The sequence below is a fragment of the Delphinus delphis genome, chromosome 1, assembly GCF_949987515.2.
Source record: "Delphinus delphis chromosome 1, mDelDel1.2, whole genome shotgun sequence".
NCBI classification, from domain to species: Eukaryota; Metazoa; Chordata; class Mammalia; order Artiodactyla; family Delphinidae; genus Delphinus; species Delphinus delphis.
Genome location: NC_082683.1, coordinates 66,880,143 through 66,898,073, shown reverse-complemented (window position 1 = coordinate 66,898,073; position 17,931 = coordinate 66,880,143). Strand labels below are relative to the sequence as shown.

The window sequence follows — 17,931 nt, the reverse complement described above, 5'->3', positions numbered from 1 at the left end:
TAGATTGTTTATTTGAGAGTTTTCTTGTTTCTTGTAGTGAGATTGAAGTGCTATAAATTTCCCTCTTAGAACTGCTTTTGCTGCATCCCATAGGTTTTGGGTCCTCGTGTTTTCACAGTTATTTGTTTCTATGTATTTTCTGATTTCCTCTTTGATTCCTCAGTGATCTCTTGGTTATTTAGTAGCGTATTGTTTAGCCTCCATGTGTTTGTGTTTTTAACAGTTTTTTTTCCTGCAATTAATTTCTAATCTCATAGCGTTGTGGTCAGAAAAGATGCTTGATACTATTTCAGTTTTCTTAAATTTACTGAGGCTTCATTTGTTACCCAAGATACAGTCTATCCTGGAGAATGTTCTGTGTGCATTTGAGAAGAAATTGTATTCTGCTGCTTTTGGGTGGAATGTCATATAAATATCAATTAAGTCTGTCTGGTCTGTTGCATCATTTAAAGCTTCTGTTTCCTTATTTATTTTCTGTCTGGATGATCTGTCCATTGGTGTAAGTGGGGTGTTAAAGTCCCCCACTATTATTGTGTTAGTATTGATTTCCCCTTTTATGGCTGTTAGCATCTGCCTTATGTACTGAGTTGCTCCTATGTTGGGTGCATAAATATTTATAATTATATCTTCTTGGATTGATCCTTTGATCATTATGTAATGTCCTTCCTTATCTCTTGTAACAGTCTTTATTTTAAAGTCTGTTTTATCTGATATGAGTATTGCTACTCCAGCTTTCTTTTGGTTTCCATTTGCATGGAATATCTTTTTCCATCCCCTCACTTTCAGTCTATATGTGTCCCTAGGTGTGATGTGGGTCTCTTGTAGAGACATATATGGGTCTTGTTTTTGTATCCATTCAGCCAGTCTGTGTCTTTTGGTTGGAGCATTTAATCCATTTACATTCAAGGTAGTTATCGATATGTATGTTACTATTACCATTTTCTTGTTTTGGGTTTGTTTGTGGGTCTTTTTCTTCTCTCGTGTTTCTTGCCTAAAGAAGTTCCTTTAGCATTTGTTGTAAAGCTGGTTTGGTGGTGCTGAATTCTCTTAGCTTTTGCTTGTCTGTATAGCTTTTTATTTCTCCATCGAATCTGAATGAGATCCTTGCTGGGTAGAGTAATCTTGATGGTAGGTTTTTCCCTTTCATCACTTTAAATATGTCCTGCCACTCCCTTCTGGTCTGCAGAATTTCTGCTGAAAAATCAGCTGATAACGTTATGGGGATTCCCTTGTATGTTATTTGTTGCTTTTCCCTTCCTGCTTTTAATATTTTTTCTTTGAATTTAATTTTTTGTTAGTTTAATATGTGTCTCGATGTGTTTCTCCTTGGGTTTTTACTGTCTGGGACTCACTGTGCTTCCTGGACTTGGGTGGCTATTTCCTTTCCCATATTAGGGAAATTTTCAACTATAATCTCTTCAAATATTTTCTCAGAGCTTTCTCTTTGTCTTCTTCTTCTTGGACCCCTATATTTTGACTCTTGATGCGTTTAATGTTGTCCCAGAAGTCTCTAAGACTGTCCTCATTTCTTTTCATTCTTCTTTCTTTATTCTGCTCCTTGGCAGTTATTGCCACCATTCTATCTTCCAGCTCACTTATTTGTTCTGCTTCAATTATTCTGCTATTGATTCCTTCTAGTGTATTTTTCATTTCAGTGATTGTGTTGTTCATCACTGTTTGTTCTTTAGTTCTTCTAGGTCCTTGTTAAACATTTCTTGTATTTTCTTAATCCGTGCCGTCATTCTGTTTCTGAGATTTTGGATCATCTTTACTATCATTACCCTGAATTTTTTTTCAGGTAGGTTGCCTATTTCCTCTTCATTTATTTGGTCTTGTAGGATACCTTGCTCCTTCATCTGTAACATATATTTTTGTCATCTCATTTTTTTTTTTTTTTTTTTGATGAGTGCTGCTGTGTTCCTTTGTTGCTGGTCGTTTGGTGTGAGGCATCCAGCACTGGAGTTTGCAGGCAGTTGGGTGGAGCTGGGTATTGGTGCCAAGATGAGGACCTCCGGGAGAGCTCACACAATTAATATTCCCTGGGGTCTGAGGTTCTCTCGTAGTCCAGTGGTTTGGACTTGGCACTCCCACCACAGGAGATCAGGCCTGACCTCTGGCCTGATAATGCAGGGATTCCTCCTGTCCCCTTAGGTGTCTGAGGTCCTCCACCAGCGCCTGGTAGGTGCCCTAGTTGTGAGGAGACACGAACTCTGCGTCCTCCTACTCTGCCATCTTGACTCCAGTCAGAAGCTCCCTTGCTCACCAGTGAAAGCCAGTGCTCAGAGTTCATTACAGTCCCTGGACCTGCTTCACAGTCATCCTCAGCACAGGACTCTAGGCAGCCACTCAGCATGAGCTGAAAGCCATTTACCATCCTCACAGTGGCTGGAAATCTGCTTAGGGAAGGCTTCAGCCCAACAGAAACATCACAAACCTGTTTTCTTATATTATGACAGAAGTTGAGCATCTTTAAGACTTTTATTGTCTATTTTTAATACTTTTGTTATGAAATGCTTGCTCTCATCCTTTGCCCATTTTTCAAAATTGGGCTGTTCATCTTTTTCTTATTGGGTTATAATTATTTCAAGTTTTTCATTTCTGTTAGGATTTTATGGTATATATATTTTTATGTAGTCAAGAATTTTAGTCTTCTCCTTATTGGATTCCAGGTTGAAAATTCAGTTTAATAAAAAAATCTTGTGGTTCCGTCCTATTTACAGGGGCAAGAACATTTGTGGTATTCTCAAAACTGTCATTACACTTACTATCAGCAGAACAGTGTGGTAGGAGGTAGGAGGATACTTAGTGGATAGATATATTACCAACTGATCCCAGTCTCTGGTTTCTCCTTTGGAATGAGCATTCGAGAGGGCTGACTTTTGAGGCATGGCATTAGATTTTCCTAGTATCTTTGTTATCTTTTTTAAGGATCAGTTTGTCTTTAAGTGTAAAACTTGTTGAAATCGTTTCTAGTTTTCTGTTCCGTTCAACAGCTTCTTTATAATGCATTCCCTTATGTGCATATAAACCTGTTTTCTATGCTTTGTTTTAGTCTCTCTCTTATGTTTTTCACAACTAAAATTAGGAAGCAATCCAGAGTGAAAGGAATATTATATAACCCAATGTAGTTAATATTCTTTTCTATTCTGTGAAGAGATTATGGGCATTGTCTTTGGTTCTAAAGAATTTAATATTTTAGAAATAGGAACATTATAGAATCATAAATTGAGAGTAACTAAGTTTGTTCAGTATTTGATTAAATTCCCTAAATATTTGTTTTCTCTTAAGCTGAATGTTTTTTTGACTAGTGATGAAAGACCTTTTTCTAGAGAGATTGGTTTTATTGACCATTCTTTATGTGCTTTGCTGTTTCTAGTCCTGATTATGACATACTCTTTTTTTAGGTATCTCTACATCCTACTTAAAGAGAAGTAATTCTGTAACTCTGTAGCTTATTTTGATTCCTAAAAATAATATATTTGTTTTATTACTTTAGGTATGTACATCCCGATTCTGGTTTAATTATCGACATGTTGCAAATACTCTTTCTGTTTATAGAAGTGTCAAGAGGCTAGGTATTCCTGACAGGTAAGTATTCTTAATAAAGCTTAACTCTGATCCTCAGTGAAAATCACCTTTAGATGATATTATATTTGTTTTTTTGTGTTGCTTTTGAAAAACATAAAGAAACCTAACTTGAAATTATCTTGTTGTTGTTAGAGCATAACTATCATGTATAAAATAGTTCTTACTTAAGAGCATAATTGCAAATTATATAAAACAACAATCAACACTAAGGTAAAAAGATTTGATAAAGTATAATTGTTCAGTGTCATTTATTTAATTATTCAATGCTTCAGTCTGGGTTTAATTTTAGGCAACAGAAGGCAATTCTGACCGATTCAAGTAGAAAAGGTATTTATTGAAAGCATATTTATTGAAAGCATATTGATTAGTTTACCAAATTGCTGGGAAGGCTGAGGCCTTAAAGAGTCAGGAACAAGAGAGACTACGTAACAGAAAAGACATATCTAAAAATCAAGGCATAAAACCAGTCCAGTGATAGGAATGCACGTTGAATTGCTGATGGCTAGACTCAGCTACCACATTACTGCTACCGTTGCCTTTGGAAACTTAATGTTGCTTCTGTGGCCTGCTGCCAAAATCTGACCTTTGCCGTCCCAGCTTCTTACTGTCTCTAGCTCTTAATTTAGAGTCCTTGGTGGGAATGTCATGTTGGCAGAATATAGATTAAGTGCCCATGTCCATGCTGCAGGGGTGACAAGAAGAATGACTATGTGGCATTGTTAGCTTCTCTATAGGGAGGGGGGGCTCTACCTTCTGTGAAGACTCATAAAGTGGTATATTCCCTAATTCTATGAGGGAGCTCAAGTACTAAGCAGAACTCCCACACCTCCACCCCTAAACACCTGTCCTCTACATTTGGTTTGTCAGATATGATAGATCTGTTTTTTGCTACTTCCAAAGCAGTTATAGAAGAAATTGCAGTCAGTTCAGTTATTTAGGTTTGATTTACTTAGTTCTGTGTTCCTCTCTACCTGTGAGGTAGTGTGGAAAGAGCTTTGCAGTTAAACAGATCTGAGTTTGAAATCTGGGTTTAGTGGTGATTTTGGTTAATCATTTCGTGATACTAAGCCTATTTCCTTAGCTATTACATGGTAGTGGTACTACCTTCTTTGCAGGATTTAGGTACTTACAGTAAAGTGACTAGAGATATGTATAAAGTGCTGCAGGAGAAGAAAGGAAGCAGGGCATGACTCAGGAAACAAAGTTATCTTACAGTCTATGTCAATAGATCATTTTAGCCTAAGAAGCTGACAACTATAGCCTTGGAACTGTAATTTAATTCCTGTATTTCATCTGGAAGTTAAGGCATCTTGGTAATACCATTTTTTAAAAGTACATTAAATTAAGTCTGAGAAAGGATGATTTGTTATATCAGATTTAAGAATTATTCTTGTAATTAGCTGATTACTGTTATTTGTTAATTAGTTCTCAAATAGGTGTATGTGGTTAGTCTGTTGATTTTTAACTGCTATTGCTTCTATACCCAATGTGCTCCTTCAGGGAATTACTATGCATGGCTTGGCAGTAAGTTTCACTTTGGTAAATGAGTCTTTGTCCTGTCTATAAGTCATGAGGATATGTTTAAATGATTTAAGTAAGATTTAGAAGGACTTTTTAGAAATAGAATATAACTGTAGGATATATTTTATATATAATAATTAGTAAGTTTGTCCTTAGGTTTCTGAAGAGTATTCTTTAAAAGCTTATTCCTGTTTCAGATGCTTTCCTGTCTACATCTCTGGTTATGAAGTCTTTGTTGGAGAATGAATTGGGGATTGAAACAGTTGATGATTTAAAACATTTACTACTTAATAAAAAGCGATCAATAGAATAGATTCTATTTGGCTTTTAGTCTATTACCGTGAATACTCCTCTTCTTGGTGACTTATCTCACTTTACCCCTACCTGGAATTAAGTATAAAAATATAATTATAAGTAAATTTTAATCAGAAAGTAATAAACAATTATGAAATAACAGTTTGGAAACTTAAAATCATTGAGTGGTTTTCAGTTTTAAAGCTTGAATTTCAAAATACAGTTTGAATTTATTTTATACATTGTGGAACATTTTCAAGTTAAAACAGTATTATCCTAGCTTCTGACGTATATCATAGCTTCTCAGGCTGTGTATCTTCAGAAAAATGAGTGGTCACTGCATTGAATAAAAATTATGAGTAGAACTCTGTTTTATTTTGTTTTACCTTATTTGCTTTTTAAAAGGAGCATTTTACTTTGTCTTGCAATGCAAAGTATTTGCATTTAGTTTTTCCATATACTTTAATAAGAAACTAGTTCATGTCAGAAATCATTTACCGAAACACACGACACAGATGATTGCCTTTTATTGTGGAAGTTCACATCAATTCCTTAGATCCTGTTTGAAATGTCACATTAATTGTGTCAGTACTCTTGTTCTGATTTCATTTTGATTTTCTGTCTGTATTTCACCTACTCCAACCATACTGAGCTATTCTCTTTGCCTGGAATGGTTGTCTATACTTCTAGCTCACTGCCAGCAAAACCTGGCCGTGATTCTGAATCACTCAAGGTACATGTTAAAAATACTGATTTCTCGGCTTCACCCCTGGAGATTCTAATTCACTAAATCTGAAGTGAGTCCTAGACATCAACTCTATATGTGGTTCTGGTACACAGTCAAGTTAGGAAGCACAGCTGTAACTTTTACCTGACCTTCCAAATCACTTTAGTACTTCAAAAAAGTATTCTTGACCTCCTTGTTTGCTTTTATGGTATCCTTTGTCTGTACTTTGATTATAACATGGTTATGCTAATTATAGTATGTCTCCCTCATTAGATTATAAACTCCTTGAAGGGAACAAGAATTATATTTTATTTCACTTTGTACTTCTAGCATCTAGCACAGTACTTGGCACATAGTAGTGCTCAGTAGGTATTGGATAAATAAACTTGTGACTTGGAAATACTTTAACCAGTTAGGCAAAACAAACACAAGTCTGTACTTTAAAAACATTTCTGTCTTCTAAAGTGTGTTAGTCTAGTTTTTAGCAAATGTTAATGTTATAAAAGACTTTTTAATACATAAGTTGACAGAATTTTATAATACTGTATCAAAATATTGATTCAGAGAGGGGATCTTAATGGTTATGGGGGAAAATAAAAAGACGTGCTCATAAGTGGTTCATAATTACCCTCCACCTTATCTATTATCCTTTTCATACGTAGGTTCCATGGAGTTCAGGTGTCTTGCACTTTGTGCCCATGCTTTCTGTAACCTTACCCACCCTCAGAGATTTTGTTTTTCTTTGCCTGGTTTTAGCTTCCTGAAACATTTCATTATTTTTAGGAAATTTTATGTCCTCAAATACTTGTTTTAGACTAAATCCCTGTTTTGCTACCTCCAGTACGCTTTAAATGCTTAAGATGAGGAAGCGAAAAGGCATTAAGCAGGGCTTAGGTTCTAAAGTCAGTATGTGAAGCAAAAATTTAGCTAAAATTTTTCTTGTGAAGTTTCTTAAATAGCACATAAAGCACAATATAGTATTATCTTTCATCAAGTCTAACATAGCAGTTTTAGAGCAGTGCTAGAGCAAATTAACTGTTTTCTTTTTCTTTGGTGGAACATTTGATGAAGTGGTTCACTTAGGATTAAGGGACATGTTTTATGAAAAATGGCCATATCTTTAACACTAGAATTGTGATGCTCATGCTGTGAGAGGCACATGGGAATTGAGACTGAGGGAATGTAGAATTGTAGCTCCCATCTCATCTCATGTTTACTTTGGGGAATAAATTCATTGAGTAATAGGGTGGATGAAGTCTGTCTTTCCTTTTATTTTTTTTGGCTCAATTCATAAGAATTAAGTTTATGGAGTTAAATGTGTATATAATTTTTCTTAAAATATGATTTAGCTCTGCTACGAGTTGGGTGGATATGAGTTTTTGTAACGATTCTTATCTGATAAACTATTTCTATAGTTAAATCCAGTAGCTTTTCTTTTTTTAAAAATTTTTTTTATTGAAGTAGAGTTGATTTACAATGTTGTGTTAATTTCTGCTGTACAGCAAAGTGACTCATTGATGGTCCAGTAGCTTTTCTGACACTATTTTTTCCCTTACTCTGTATTTTAATCATTATGTGAGATTAATATTCTTAATTTAAACCTTTATTCATCTCCCCTTACTCGTAAACTCTTAGGGTATGCAAAATAAAGTTCAAATCCCTTATGCTGGAACTCAAGGCTTTTGCAGTCTGTCCATATCTAATATTCTGATCATTTAATTTCAATTCCTTATGCTCTAACCATACCTTCTTATAAGTCTCTGTTTGGGCCTCTGTCATTGCCTTACACTGGTCCTTCCGTCTACAGTTTTTTCCTTCCACCCTCCTTTCTAGTTTTCCTATGCCCAAATTCACTTCATACATTCCCTAACGCTTTCTCAGTCCTTCTTGCATAAATATTTTATTTGTACTTCTATCATGGCACTTTTTTTGTATGTATTGATCTTATTTCTTCAAGGTAGGTTCTGATACTATATTTGTATTCCTCCCAGTACATTCTGTAATATATTGTGCAGAGTTGAATGAATGAATAGTATGCTAAAGATCCCTAGTTAAGTGGAACCTAATTGGTCTAGATTAGAAAGGAAATATATATGAATATTGCTTATTTATAGTTTCTTTAGATCTTTATTCTTTTTTTTTTTTTTTTTTTTGCGGTACGCGGGCCTCTCACTGTTGTGGCCTCTCCCGTTGCGGAGCACAGGCTCCGGACACGCAGGCTCAGCGGCCATGGCTCACGGGCCTAGCCGCTCTGCGGCATGTGGGATCTTCCCGGGCTGGGGCACGAACCCATATCCCCTGCATCGGCAGGCGGACTCTCAATCACTGCGCCACCAGGGAAGCCCTAGATGTTTATTCTTAAGCTGCACTGAGCTAAAAGTGCCCTATAGTAGATTTTATAAACTATTCCCTGACTCCTACTTTTGGGATCCATGGGTGGGGTGATCTCACCAGGGAACTTCAGATTCATTTCCTTCTATGAGAAGTCTATAGAGTCTTGCCGAAGACAGGTTATTCCCTATCTTCCTACTATTTAAATTCCCTCAGAATGCACTTTTGAGGTTTTGGTCTCATTCTTTTTAACTTCTTTCTCAAGTAATAAATATTAGAATTAGAAATGTGAATTCTGGTAATGTTGTAAATTAAAAAAGAAAAAAAAATCACTAACTGCCTGTTATTGTTGTTTTAAAAATCAGATTGGTAATATAGCTTTTGACAGTTTTTATTTATTTATTTTTTACATCTTTATTGGAGTATAATTGCTCCACAATGGTGTGCTAGCTTCTGCCCTACGACAAAGTGAATCAGCCATACACACACATATGTTCCCACATCTCTTCCCTCCTGCGTCTTCCCCCTTCCTACCCTCCCCATCCCACCCCTCCAGTTGGTCACAAAGCACTGAGCTGATCTCCCTGTGCCATGCGACCGCCTCCCACCAGCCATCCACCCCACGTTTGGTAGCATATATATGTCCATGCCACCCTCTCGCTTTTTGACAGTTATTTTTTATTCTGCTGTGGATTTGATCTTATACATAAGAAGATATTGTGTACGGGGGAACATTAATAAGATACTTCAGGAATTTTCTTGTATAATTTCTCATTAAAACAATATGGAGAAAGGCATGGTTATTACGGTTCATTGGAGATGCTTGTGACTTTCCGATAAGGTCAGCCAAAATGGACCCCTACTTTTGGCCTCCTCCTCCATCCCCTCTGCAACACACATTCACTATCCACTGTCCACCATAATTCAGATACTGTGTTAGGGATTTTATAAAGAATTATTTATTCCTTGAACTTTTATGAGAGAATCCCCTCCCCTCCCTTTTTACATATTAAAAATGGTTACTCAGAATGGTTAAATGACTTGCTTAAGGTACATTAAAGGCACTGTTAAATAATAGAACCAGAATTTGAATTCAGGTGTTTGGACTTTATGGCTGGAGCATTTCAATTATTTCACAGCTATCTCCTCCCTAAGAAATTACAACAGGTAATATTTATGTAATATTTACAATTAGAGAATTCTTTTAATAACATGATCTCATGTTATTCTTATGACAGTCCTATAGAGGTTGGTAAAATTATGCACACTGATCATTTAATACCTTGTTTAATTAAAAAGTGTATATCTACATGTTGAATGTGGTGCTTGTGAAAATCATTCATATTAATTGAATAATATAAGGAGCACCTTCCCATTTTCCTATTTTTTCCATAGTTTTTACTATTTTCTAAGTCTTCATGATTTCATGCTTCATGTACTTCATGCTTCTGTACTTCAGCAGCTTTGTAGCTGTTTATTCCCTGTCTCTAGTCTCTTTCCCCCTCCAGCCCATCCTACACACAGCTGTCAGAATTATCTTTCTCAGACACTGCTTTTATCTTTTAACTCCCACAATTAAGAACCTGCAGTGACTGTTGTTTCTCTAAAAAATCCAAAAATTTCAACCAGTGTTCAGTCTTTACTGCTTTGTTAATTACAAGTTACTATGTTCATTTGTTGATTTGTTATGATGTTTACTACATAATATTTATTCACTGTTATTTCTATTTTTTTTTAACCATTCATCCCACTTAGAACACTTAGAATATCCTCTGTGCTGTCCTTTCCTACCCATATAGCTTTCTTTCCTTTGTGTCACTATGTAGAACTTTGCAGAGTACCCTGTACATGGAGGTTACTGAATGATATTTTTTAAACCATTACAGTTAATTTATAAAATTTTCTCAATAATTAAATATATAGTTAAAACTTTATTACTGTTTTTATTTTATGATTTCACCTCCTTTTTTGTGAACAAAAGAACTGAATAGTAATAAATATGCTTTGTAAATAATTTGTGATATATTATCATAGTTATTGTCAAGATAATATTAACTCATGCCTTTGAGTGTTCTGCTTCTTGTCTTCTGTCATTTCCCAACAGTTTTTTTTTTTTCTCATATACTTTGTAAAACTACAAATGATAGTGTTTGAATATAGATACGTATTCTGAGCAGTCTGTCATTTTACTCTCACGTTGGCAGCTGATCTGTCTGCCACTCCACGTGATATTCTTGGTGAAGTGCATAATATCTTGAATAGGTAAATGTTTAGAATAGTTAAGAAGCTGAAATGTGCTCTGAGGAGGAGAATAGTGACAATGCTAAAAGGAGCATGTTGGCCAGTGCTATCATTCTTTTATGTTTAGATAATAAGATCCATATTGAAGACTAAGGAGACCATTAAGGGTTTTATGGAACAAAGGGGAAATTTCTTTATTAATTTGTAAATAGATAGAAGGGTTTTGGGCTGTTGAAGAAGTGAGAGATGCTTATTTTTCATCAATACCACAACGTCTTCATTCCTGACACTATCTTCATATCTGGGAATTTGATTTCCTTGACTTTGGTCTTCTTTTGAATTGTCTTGGGTCTTGTTCTTCCATATTAAGTTTACAATCAGCTTGTCAAGTTCTTAAAATCCTTTTGAGATTTTTATTTGCATTGCAGTGAGTTTTAGATTAATTTAGAGAGGATGGGCTTCTTTATGGTATTTTATCATTCAATTTTATAATTCAATTTATGAATAAGGTATATGTACATTTAATTATGTGTTTAACATCTTTCAACTAAGCTTTATAATTTTGTTTTTGTTTTTTAAAACATATTGGCTTTTTTTAAAAAATAAATTTATTTATTTATTTTTGGCTGCATTGGGTTTTCCTTGCTACGTGCAGGCTTTCTCTAGTTGCGGCGAGCAGGGGCTACTCTTTGTTGCGGTGTGTGGGCTTCTCATTGGGGTGGCGCTTCTCTTGTCATGGAGCACGGGCTGTAGGCACGCAGGCTTCAGTAGTTGTGGCATGCAGGCCCAGTAGTTGTGGCTTGCGGGCTCTAGAGCACAGGCTCAGTAATTGTGGCACATGGGCTTCGTTGCTCCGCGGCATGTGGGATCTTCCCAGACCAGGGCTCGAACCCGTGTCCCCTGCATTGGCAGGTGGATTCTTAACCACTGCACCACCAGGGAAGTCCAAGCTTTATAATTTTTAATTTTTAGTTTTTGGTAGAATTTTTAGTTGTCATATTTTTTTGGTTGAAACTATAAGTGGTACCTTTTAAAAATACATTTTCTTACTTCTGATGCACATGCAGTTGGTTTTTGTGTATTGTTCTAGCAACTCACTGAACTCTTATTAATTTTAATAATTTGACTGTAAATTCTCTTTTGGTAGCCATAAAATCTAAATGACAGTTTTCTTTCTTTAAAATCTTTGTACCATAAATTTTTATTCTTCAAAAGTTTTTCATATTTGAAAATTTGGGGATAAAAGTTGTCTTTAAAGACCTCAAAATTAGTAGTCCGGGGAAATCCTTTATTTTACACATGAGAAAAATGTGTTCCTGAGAGGTAAAGTGACGTTTAAGGTCAACAACTGTGTGGTGGCAGACCTAATGCTAGAATCCTTGTATAATGATTATATTATATTGTGTTGCCCAATTCATCAGTAGAAATAAGTGAAATATTGAAGAAAAAGGATAAATGAAAGCAATTAATTAAAAATAAGTATAACTGTTGATACATCTTAGGACGTTGATGTTTGCAGGATAACTCAGTATACTGGATTTACTATTGTAAATAGTAATCTAATAACCTTACCAAAATTACAGTAGCTTGTCTTCAGAGCTTTCTCCTATGATAAGCTTTCTTTAGAGCTGTCCATCTATTTTAGTTTGAAAATAACTCAGAAAATTATTTTTATTTTCACATTGGCCCTCCAATAGAGTGCACCTGTTGGCGTCTTATGTCAAGTTTTTATGTCAGAATGTGCAATAACTTGATTTCCTAAGTATTTGTGATGGCCTTGTTAAATAGTCTTGCTGAATGATTATTTTAAAATCAATTATAAACCAATTTAAGATTCAGTGGCTTCCAAGGATTGTGTTGTAAATGCAAATAAATCACAAGTTAGATTGGAGGCATTTAGCATAATGTTTAAGAGTTCAAGCTCTTAAACTGTCTCTATTTGCTGATGACATACTATTATGTATAGAAGACACTGAAGAGACTCCACCAAAAAATTGTTAGAACTAATAAACAAAATCAGTAAAATTGCAGGATACAAAATCAATATATGAAAATCTCTTATGCCTCTACTAATAATGAACTATCAGAAAGAGAAATTAAGAAAACAGTTCCATCAAGAACAATAAAATACTTAGGAATAAATTTAACCAAGGAGGTAAAAGACCTGTATGCTGAAAACTATAAGACATTAATGAAAGAAACTGAAGAATACACAAATAAGTGGAAAGATAGTCTGTGTAAGAATTAATACTGTTAAAATGTCTGTACTACCTAAAGCAGTGTGTACTACCCAAGTGTCTGTACTACCGGGTGTAATCCATATCAAAATTCCAATGGGATTTTTCACAGAAACGGAAAAAACAACCCTAAAGTTTGTATAAAACCACAAAAGACCCCAAATAGCCAAAGCAGTCTTGAGAAAGAAGAAAAAAGCTGGGGGCATCACACGCTCTGATTTCAAACTATATTAAAAAGCCATAATAATCAAAGCAGTATAGTATTGCATAAAAACAGATGCATAGACCAATGGAACGGAATAGAGAGCCCAGAAATAAATCCACATATATATGATCAGTTAGTTTACGACAGAGGAGCTAAAAATATACAATGGGGAAAGGACAGTCTCTTCAATAAATGGTGTTGGGAAAACTAAACAGCTACATGTAAAAGATTGAAATTAGAACATTTTCTCACACCATATATAAAAATAAACTTAAAATGGATTAAAGACTTGAACGTAAGACCTGAAACCATAAAACTCCTAGAGGAAAACACTGGCAGTAAGCTGTTTGATGTTGGTCTTGGTGATGATTTTTTGGTTTTGACGTCAAAACCAAAGGCAACAAAGGCAAAAATCAGCAAGTGGGACTACATCAAACTAAAAAGCTTCTGTACAAAAGGAAACCATCCACAAAATGAAAAGGCAGTCTACTGAATAGGAGAAAATATTTGCAAATCATATGTCTGATAAGGGGTTAGTGATCAAAATATATAAAGAACTCGTAAACTCAATAGCAAAAAACCAAACAATCCAATCAAAAATGAGCAGAGGATCTGAATAGACATTTTCCAAAGAAGACATACGGCTGGCCAATAAGTACATGAAAAGGTGCTTAACATCATTAAGCATCAGGGAAATGCAAAGGAAACCACAATGAGATATTATTGTAAATAATCTAGAGATGATTTAAGGCACAGGGAGGATATTGCTGTGTAGGTTAACATGCAAATACCAAGTCATTTTATATAAAGAACTAGAACATCTGTGGATGTTCATAGGGATTCCTGGAACCAACCCCCTGCAGATACCCAGGAACAACTGTATTGGGGAACCAATAAAAGGAGCCTGATACGTTTGATGTCATATAACTTTGGGTAGGTGCTAGGTTGGTCTGAGAAATACGAAGGAAGAAAGACAGTTGGTGGGGGTGGGATACACACTAATTTAATTTACTTCTTTTCCTTTCTTCTTTCTTTTCTCCTTTCCTTCTTCCTCCTTCCCTTTTCCAACCAACAAAATATGTATTGAGAGCATATGGTGTTTAGAATACACTTGCCAATTTTTGTAATTTCAACTGATGTGGGGATACAAGGAAGAGAAAAGGGTAGAGGAGTGAACTATAACTTCCATGAAAAACCTAAGTGCTTGGCTGGTGACAGTGGGAGTGACCTCAAAATAAGTCAGACTCAACTTGACATTTCAACATGGAAAGTGGTAATAATAAGTATTTCTAAGAAATTTCTGAGAACTTCTAGTGGAGAATTGATACAAACAATGTTGTAATTCTCTGTCATGTTATATCTGACTCAGGGATGTTAAAAGGATAAGTGAAATTAACATTTGTGAACATAATTTGATTTCTTTGTAGAAAAGTTATTTCACAGAGTTTTATATTAATGATTTCTAAGAATTTGACCTGAGCATGAGTGGGAGATTACTCAATTCAGTAAAAGGTACCCTGACATTAAATCCTTATACCTACCCATTAACTTATATTTAATTATATCCATCTCCAAGGCTTCAAATCATGAAATTCAGATATGTTATTTCAGAAAGTAAAACCCATATTAATCAGAAATTAATTTACCTAAACTGTCAGTTTTTTTCTACCATACTGGAAGCAAAGGACAATCAAATAAAATCATATTAGGGAGCTTGTTCTACAAATATATTTTCAGATTTATTCTCGACAAGTAAAAGCTAACTTAATATTCTGTACTTTTTCTATCTATTTTGTTATATTTAATAATAGATATTCAAAAGTTAGCTTTGATATACGGATAAAGATTTTTATTTAGTAGATTGATTATACTTATACAAGAAAGTAGTTTAGATATTGTCTTTTTTTTTCTTTCCATTTCATTATTTATTTAGATGTTTAGCTCTCGCACTAGGTTTTTACAAACTGGTGAACACTGACAAATTATTTGTCTCATAGAACTATAACTACATATTACAAGACGATATAAGTATGTGGTCAAACTAACATTAATATACATCACCATTTGATCAGTTTCATAATAAACTATCAAGTATCCAAGTATTGAGTTACACAGCTCAAAACGCATAGAAAAATTAGATGTCTGCTCAGTTCACTAGCAGAAACCCACTTTAAAAAAAAATGATTTATTTATTTATTTTTGGCTGCGTTGGTTCTTCACTGCTGTGCACAGGAGTTATCTAGTTGGGGCAAGCAGGGACTACTCTTCGTTGCAGTGCTTGGGCTTCTCATTGTGGTGGCTTCTCTTGTTGCAGAGCACGGGCTCAGTAGTTGTGGCTCGCGGGCTCCAGAGCGCAGGCTCAGTATTTGTGGCACATGGGCTTAGTTGCTCCGTGGCATGTGGGATCTTCCCAGACCAGAGATTGAACCCTTGTCCCCTGCATTGGCAGGCAGACTCTTAACCCCTGCGCCACCAGGGACATCCCCACTTCTTTTTTTTAAAAGGGAGGTTGGGAAGAGAAGAAATAAAAGCACATTTCAAACAAAAATAATAGCTGGTAAACAACTTCCAGTAGGTATGGAAAAATAACAAGAATTTCAAATATTTTATGACTAAGAATTAGCTACAATAAAAAACATCTTTATCTTTAAAAAATATTTACTAAATTAAAGAGCATATTCTACATATTCTATACAAGGTAAAGGCAGTATCTTACTAGAAATATTTAATAGGCCTCTCCTGTTCCTTTTTAGGCTCTTCCTGTTAAGTGGAACACAAAAGTGCAAACATTAAAATAATTGTAAAGCTTTTTTGCTTGGAGATGTTAAAGATATACTTCTATATACAACGTAGCTTTTCAAAATGTAGATTTTCCATAACAGCACAAATGATATTTATGGAAAGATATTAAATAACACCATATGACTTGGTAAAAAATTTAACAAAAATCAATGGTTATGCAAACCTGATGTATACTGGTATGAATGTGGGCAAATGTAAATGTAAAGTGAGCAAGGAAATAACTATATAGGCCCTGCTTTCAATGTAAGAAATGACTGAAGCAGTAAACCACATAAGATCTAGAGTATTCTTAGTTCCTAGGGTTTTAGTTCTATATGATAATAAAAAACATACAAGTGTTACACTGGATATGTTGGTACCTAATCTTCCTAAATTTCTTATGCATTGAAAAGATTCTGGCATGGGAATAGATTTAAAGACTTATAACTCAGTACTGCATGAGTTCAGGAATTGGAACAAATGATAAACAAATTTGAAATGCTGAACAGCAAGAATCTTTTGCTAAGTGTCCAAATACGTTGATCGTAACCTAAACATAGAAGTTCTGTCAAGCAGGTAAACTGGTAAAATTGCTTTTCAATACTCTTGTAAAAGCTTCATTAGACTTGTTCACTGAGCCAACTTCTTGGCTAATATGTGCAACAAATTAGGTCCTGTTTGAAGTTCTACTTCCAAAACAACAGCATCAGACACCTCAGTTTTATTGACCATTGAAGTCTTTGCAGCACAAACACATTTGAGAATGATACTTCTCTAAGTACAAAAGTTGCTTGATGTTAAAATCTCCATGCTGCTTTTGTTTTCTGACCTGTACTGCATCTTCCTGTTTCATTCTGCCATCTATTAATGCTAGGGCAACAAGCAGTGGAGCTGTTCCAAGGCTTGCAACACGGTGAACAGCAGTATAGTAACCAGGTTCTTCATAAAACTTGATTTCACAAGACGTAACTAGCCATCAACAATAAGGTTGGATGGTGGTGCACCTTCATGAAAAGGCCAGTCAAGAACATGGATGCCTTCTTTTTCCATAAGAGCAGTGTCGTCGTACATTGCTTCACATACTCTTACTATTGTGGTAATCCATATTTCTTAAGTTTCTCAATAGCTTTGTTCAAGGTCTCTTTGGTTGGATTGTGTATAATAAGAAAAATGTTTTTGTATGTGCCTTCAGTGGGAGTTGGGCAGTTCATGCAAGACATGTTAATTTAGTCAAAAAATACTCATTAGGGCTATGAAAGAATTAAACAAATTGAATACAGAAATGATGTAAAGAAACTTCAGCTTATTCCACTTTAAATTCTCAGTGCTTTGAGTATGAAGTTGGGAATAATGGGGAATGAGATGAACCTCCTAAGAAGAAGAAAGTCTTCAATCCTGTAATACTGAGCAACAGAGAGGAAGTGTTTTGAGGCTCACCCTGTCTAGGTCAGAACTGGAAAATGCTCTGTGGATTTCAGTTCAACACTTTTGTGTCCAGGTAACTGCTCTTATGCGGCTTCTTGATGGAGGTGGTAATGAATTTCTACAGCTCTTATGTCCTCATAAAGGTCATGCTGTGCTTGGCAGTAATCTTCACTGACCTTCAGAAACTCCGTAAATGTGTGATGACAGAAAGGATTATGTTTACTCATTGAAAACTGTGGCCTAATCATGCAGTGGGTACCAAAGTGGCAGCGACACAGGCAGCTGCGGTTGCAGCGCAGGGCGGGGCTCCGTGGTGGTCGGTTGCAGGGTGGAGACAGTGCAGGTGTTGACAGGCAGCAGGCAGGTATTGGGTTTTGAAAAATAGTTGAAATCAGAACGTTCCATTCCCCAAGCATTCTTTGTCTGATTTTATCATTATTAAAAGAAGACTTTGGGAATATTTTTCAGTTTTTTTAAAGGTGAAAACAGACTTAAAATCTGTAGCTCTAAAATTAAATGATTTGCATATTTAAAGTTTTAAAAATATTTGTAATGAAGTTTAAAGGATAAATTTCATTGAG

General features: G+C 35.2%; 1 protein-coding gene and 1 pseudogene across 1 annotated transcript in view; one reads left to right on the top strand and one right to left on the bottom strand.

Annotated features, from left to right (window-relative positions):
• PIGK (phosphatidylinositol glycan anchor biosynthesis class K) overlaps positions 1–17,931 on the top strand; it is a 137,979-nt gene that overhangs the window by 8,417 nt on the left and 111,631 nt on the right. The window contains exon 3 of the mRNA XM_060023857.1: positions 3,497–3,588. Within this exon, the coding sequence (XP_059879840.1) occupies positions 3,497–3,588 (92 nt within the window). The remainder of the gene's footprint in view (positions 1–3,496; positions 3,589–17,931) is intronic.
• Positions 16,582–17,145, bottom strand: LOC132421050 (protein tyrosine phosphatase type IVA 1 pseudogene; annotated as a pseudogene).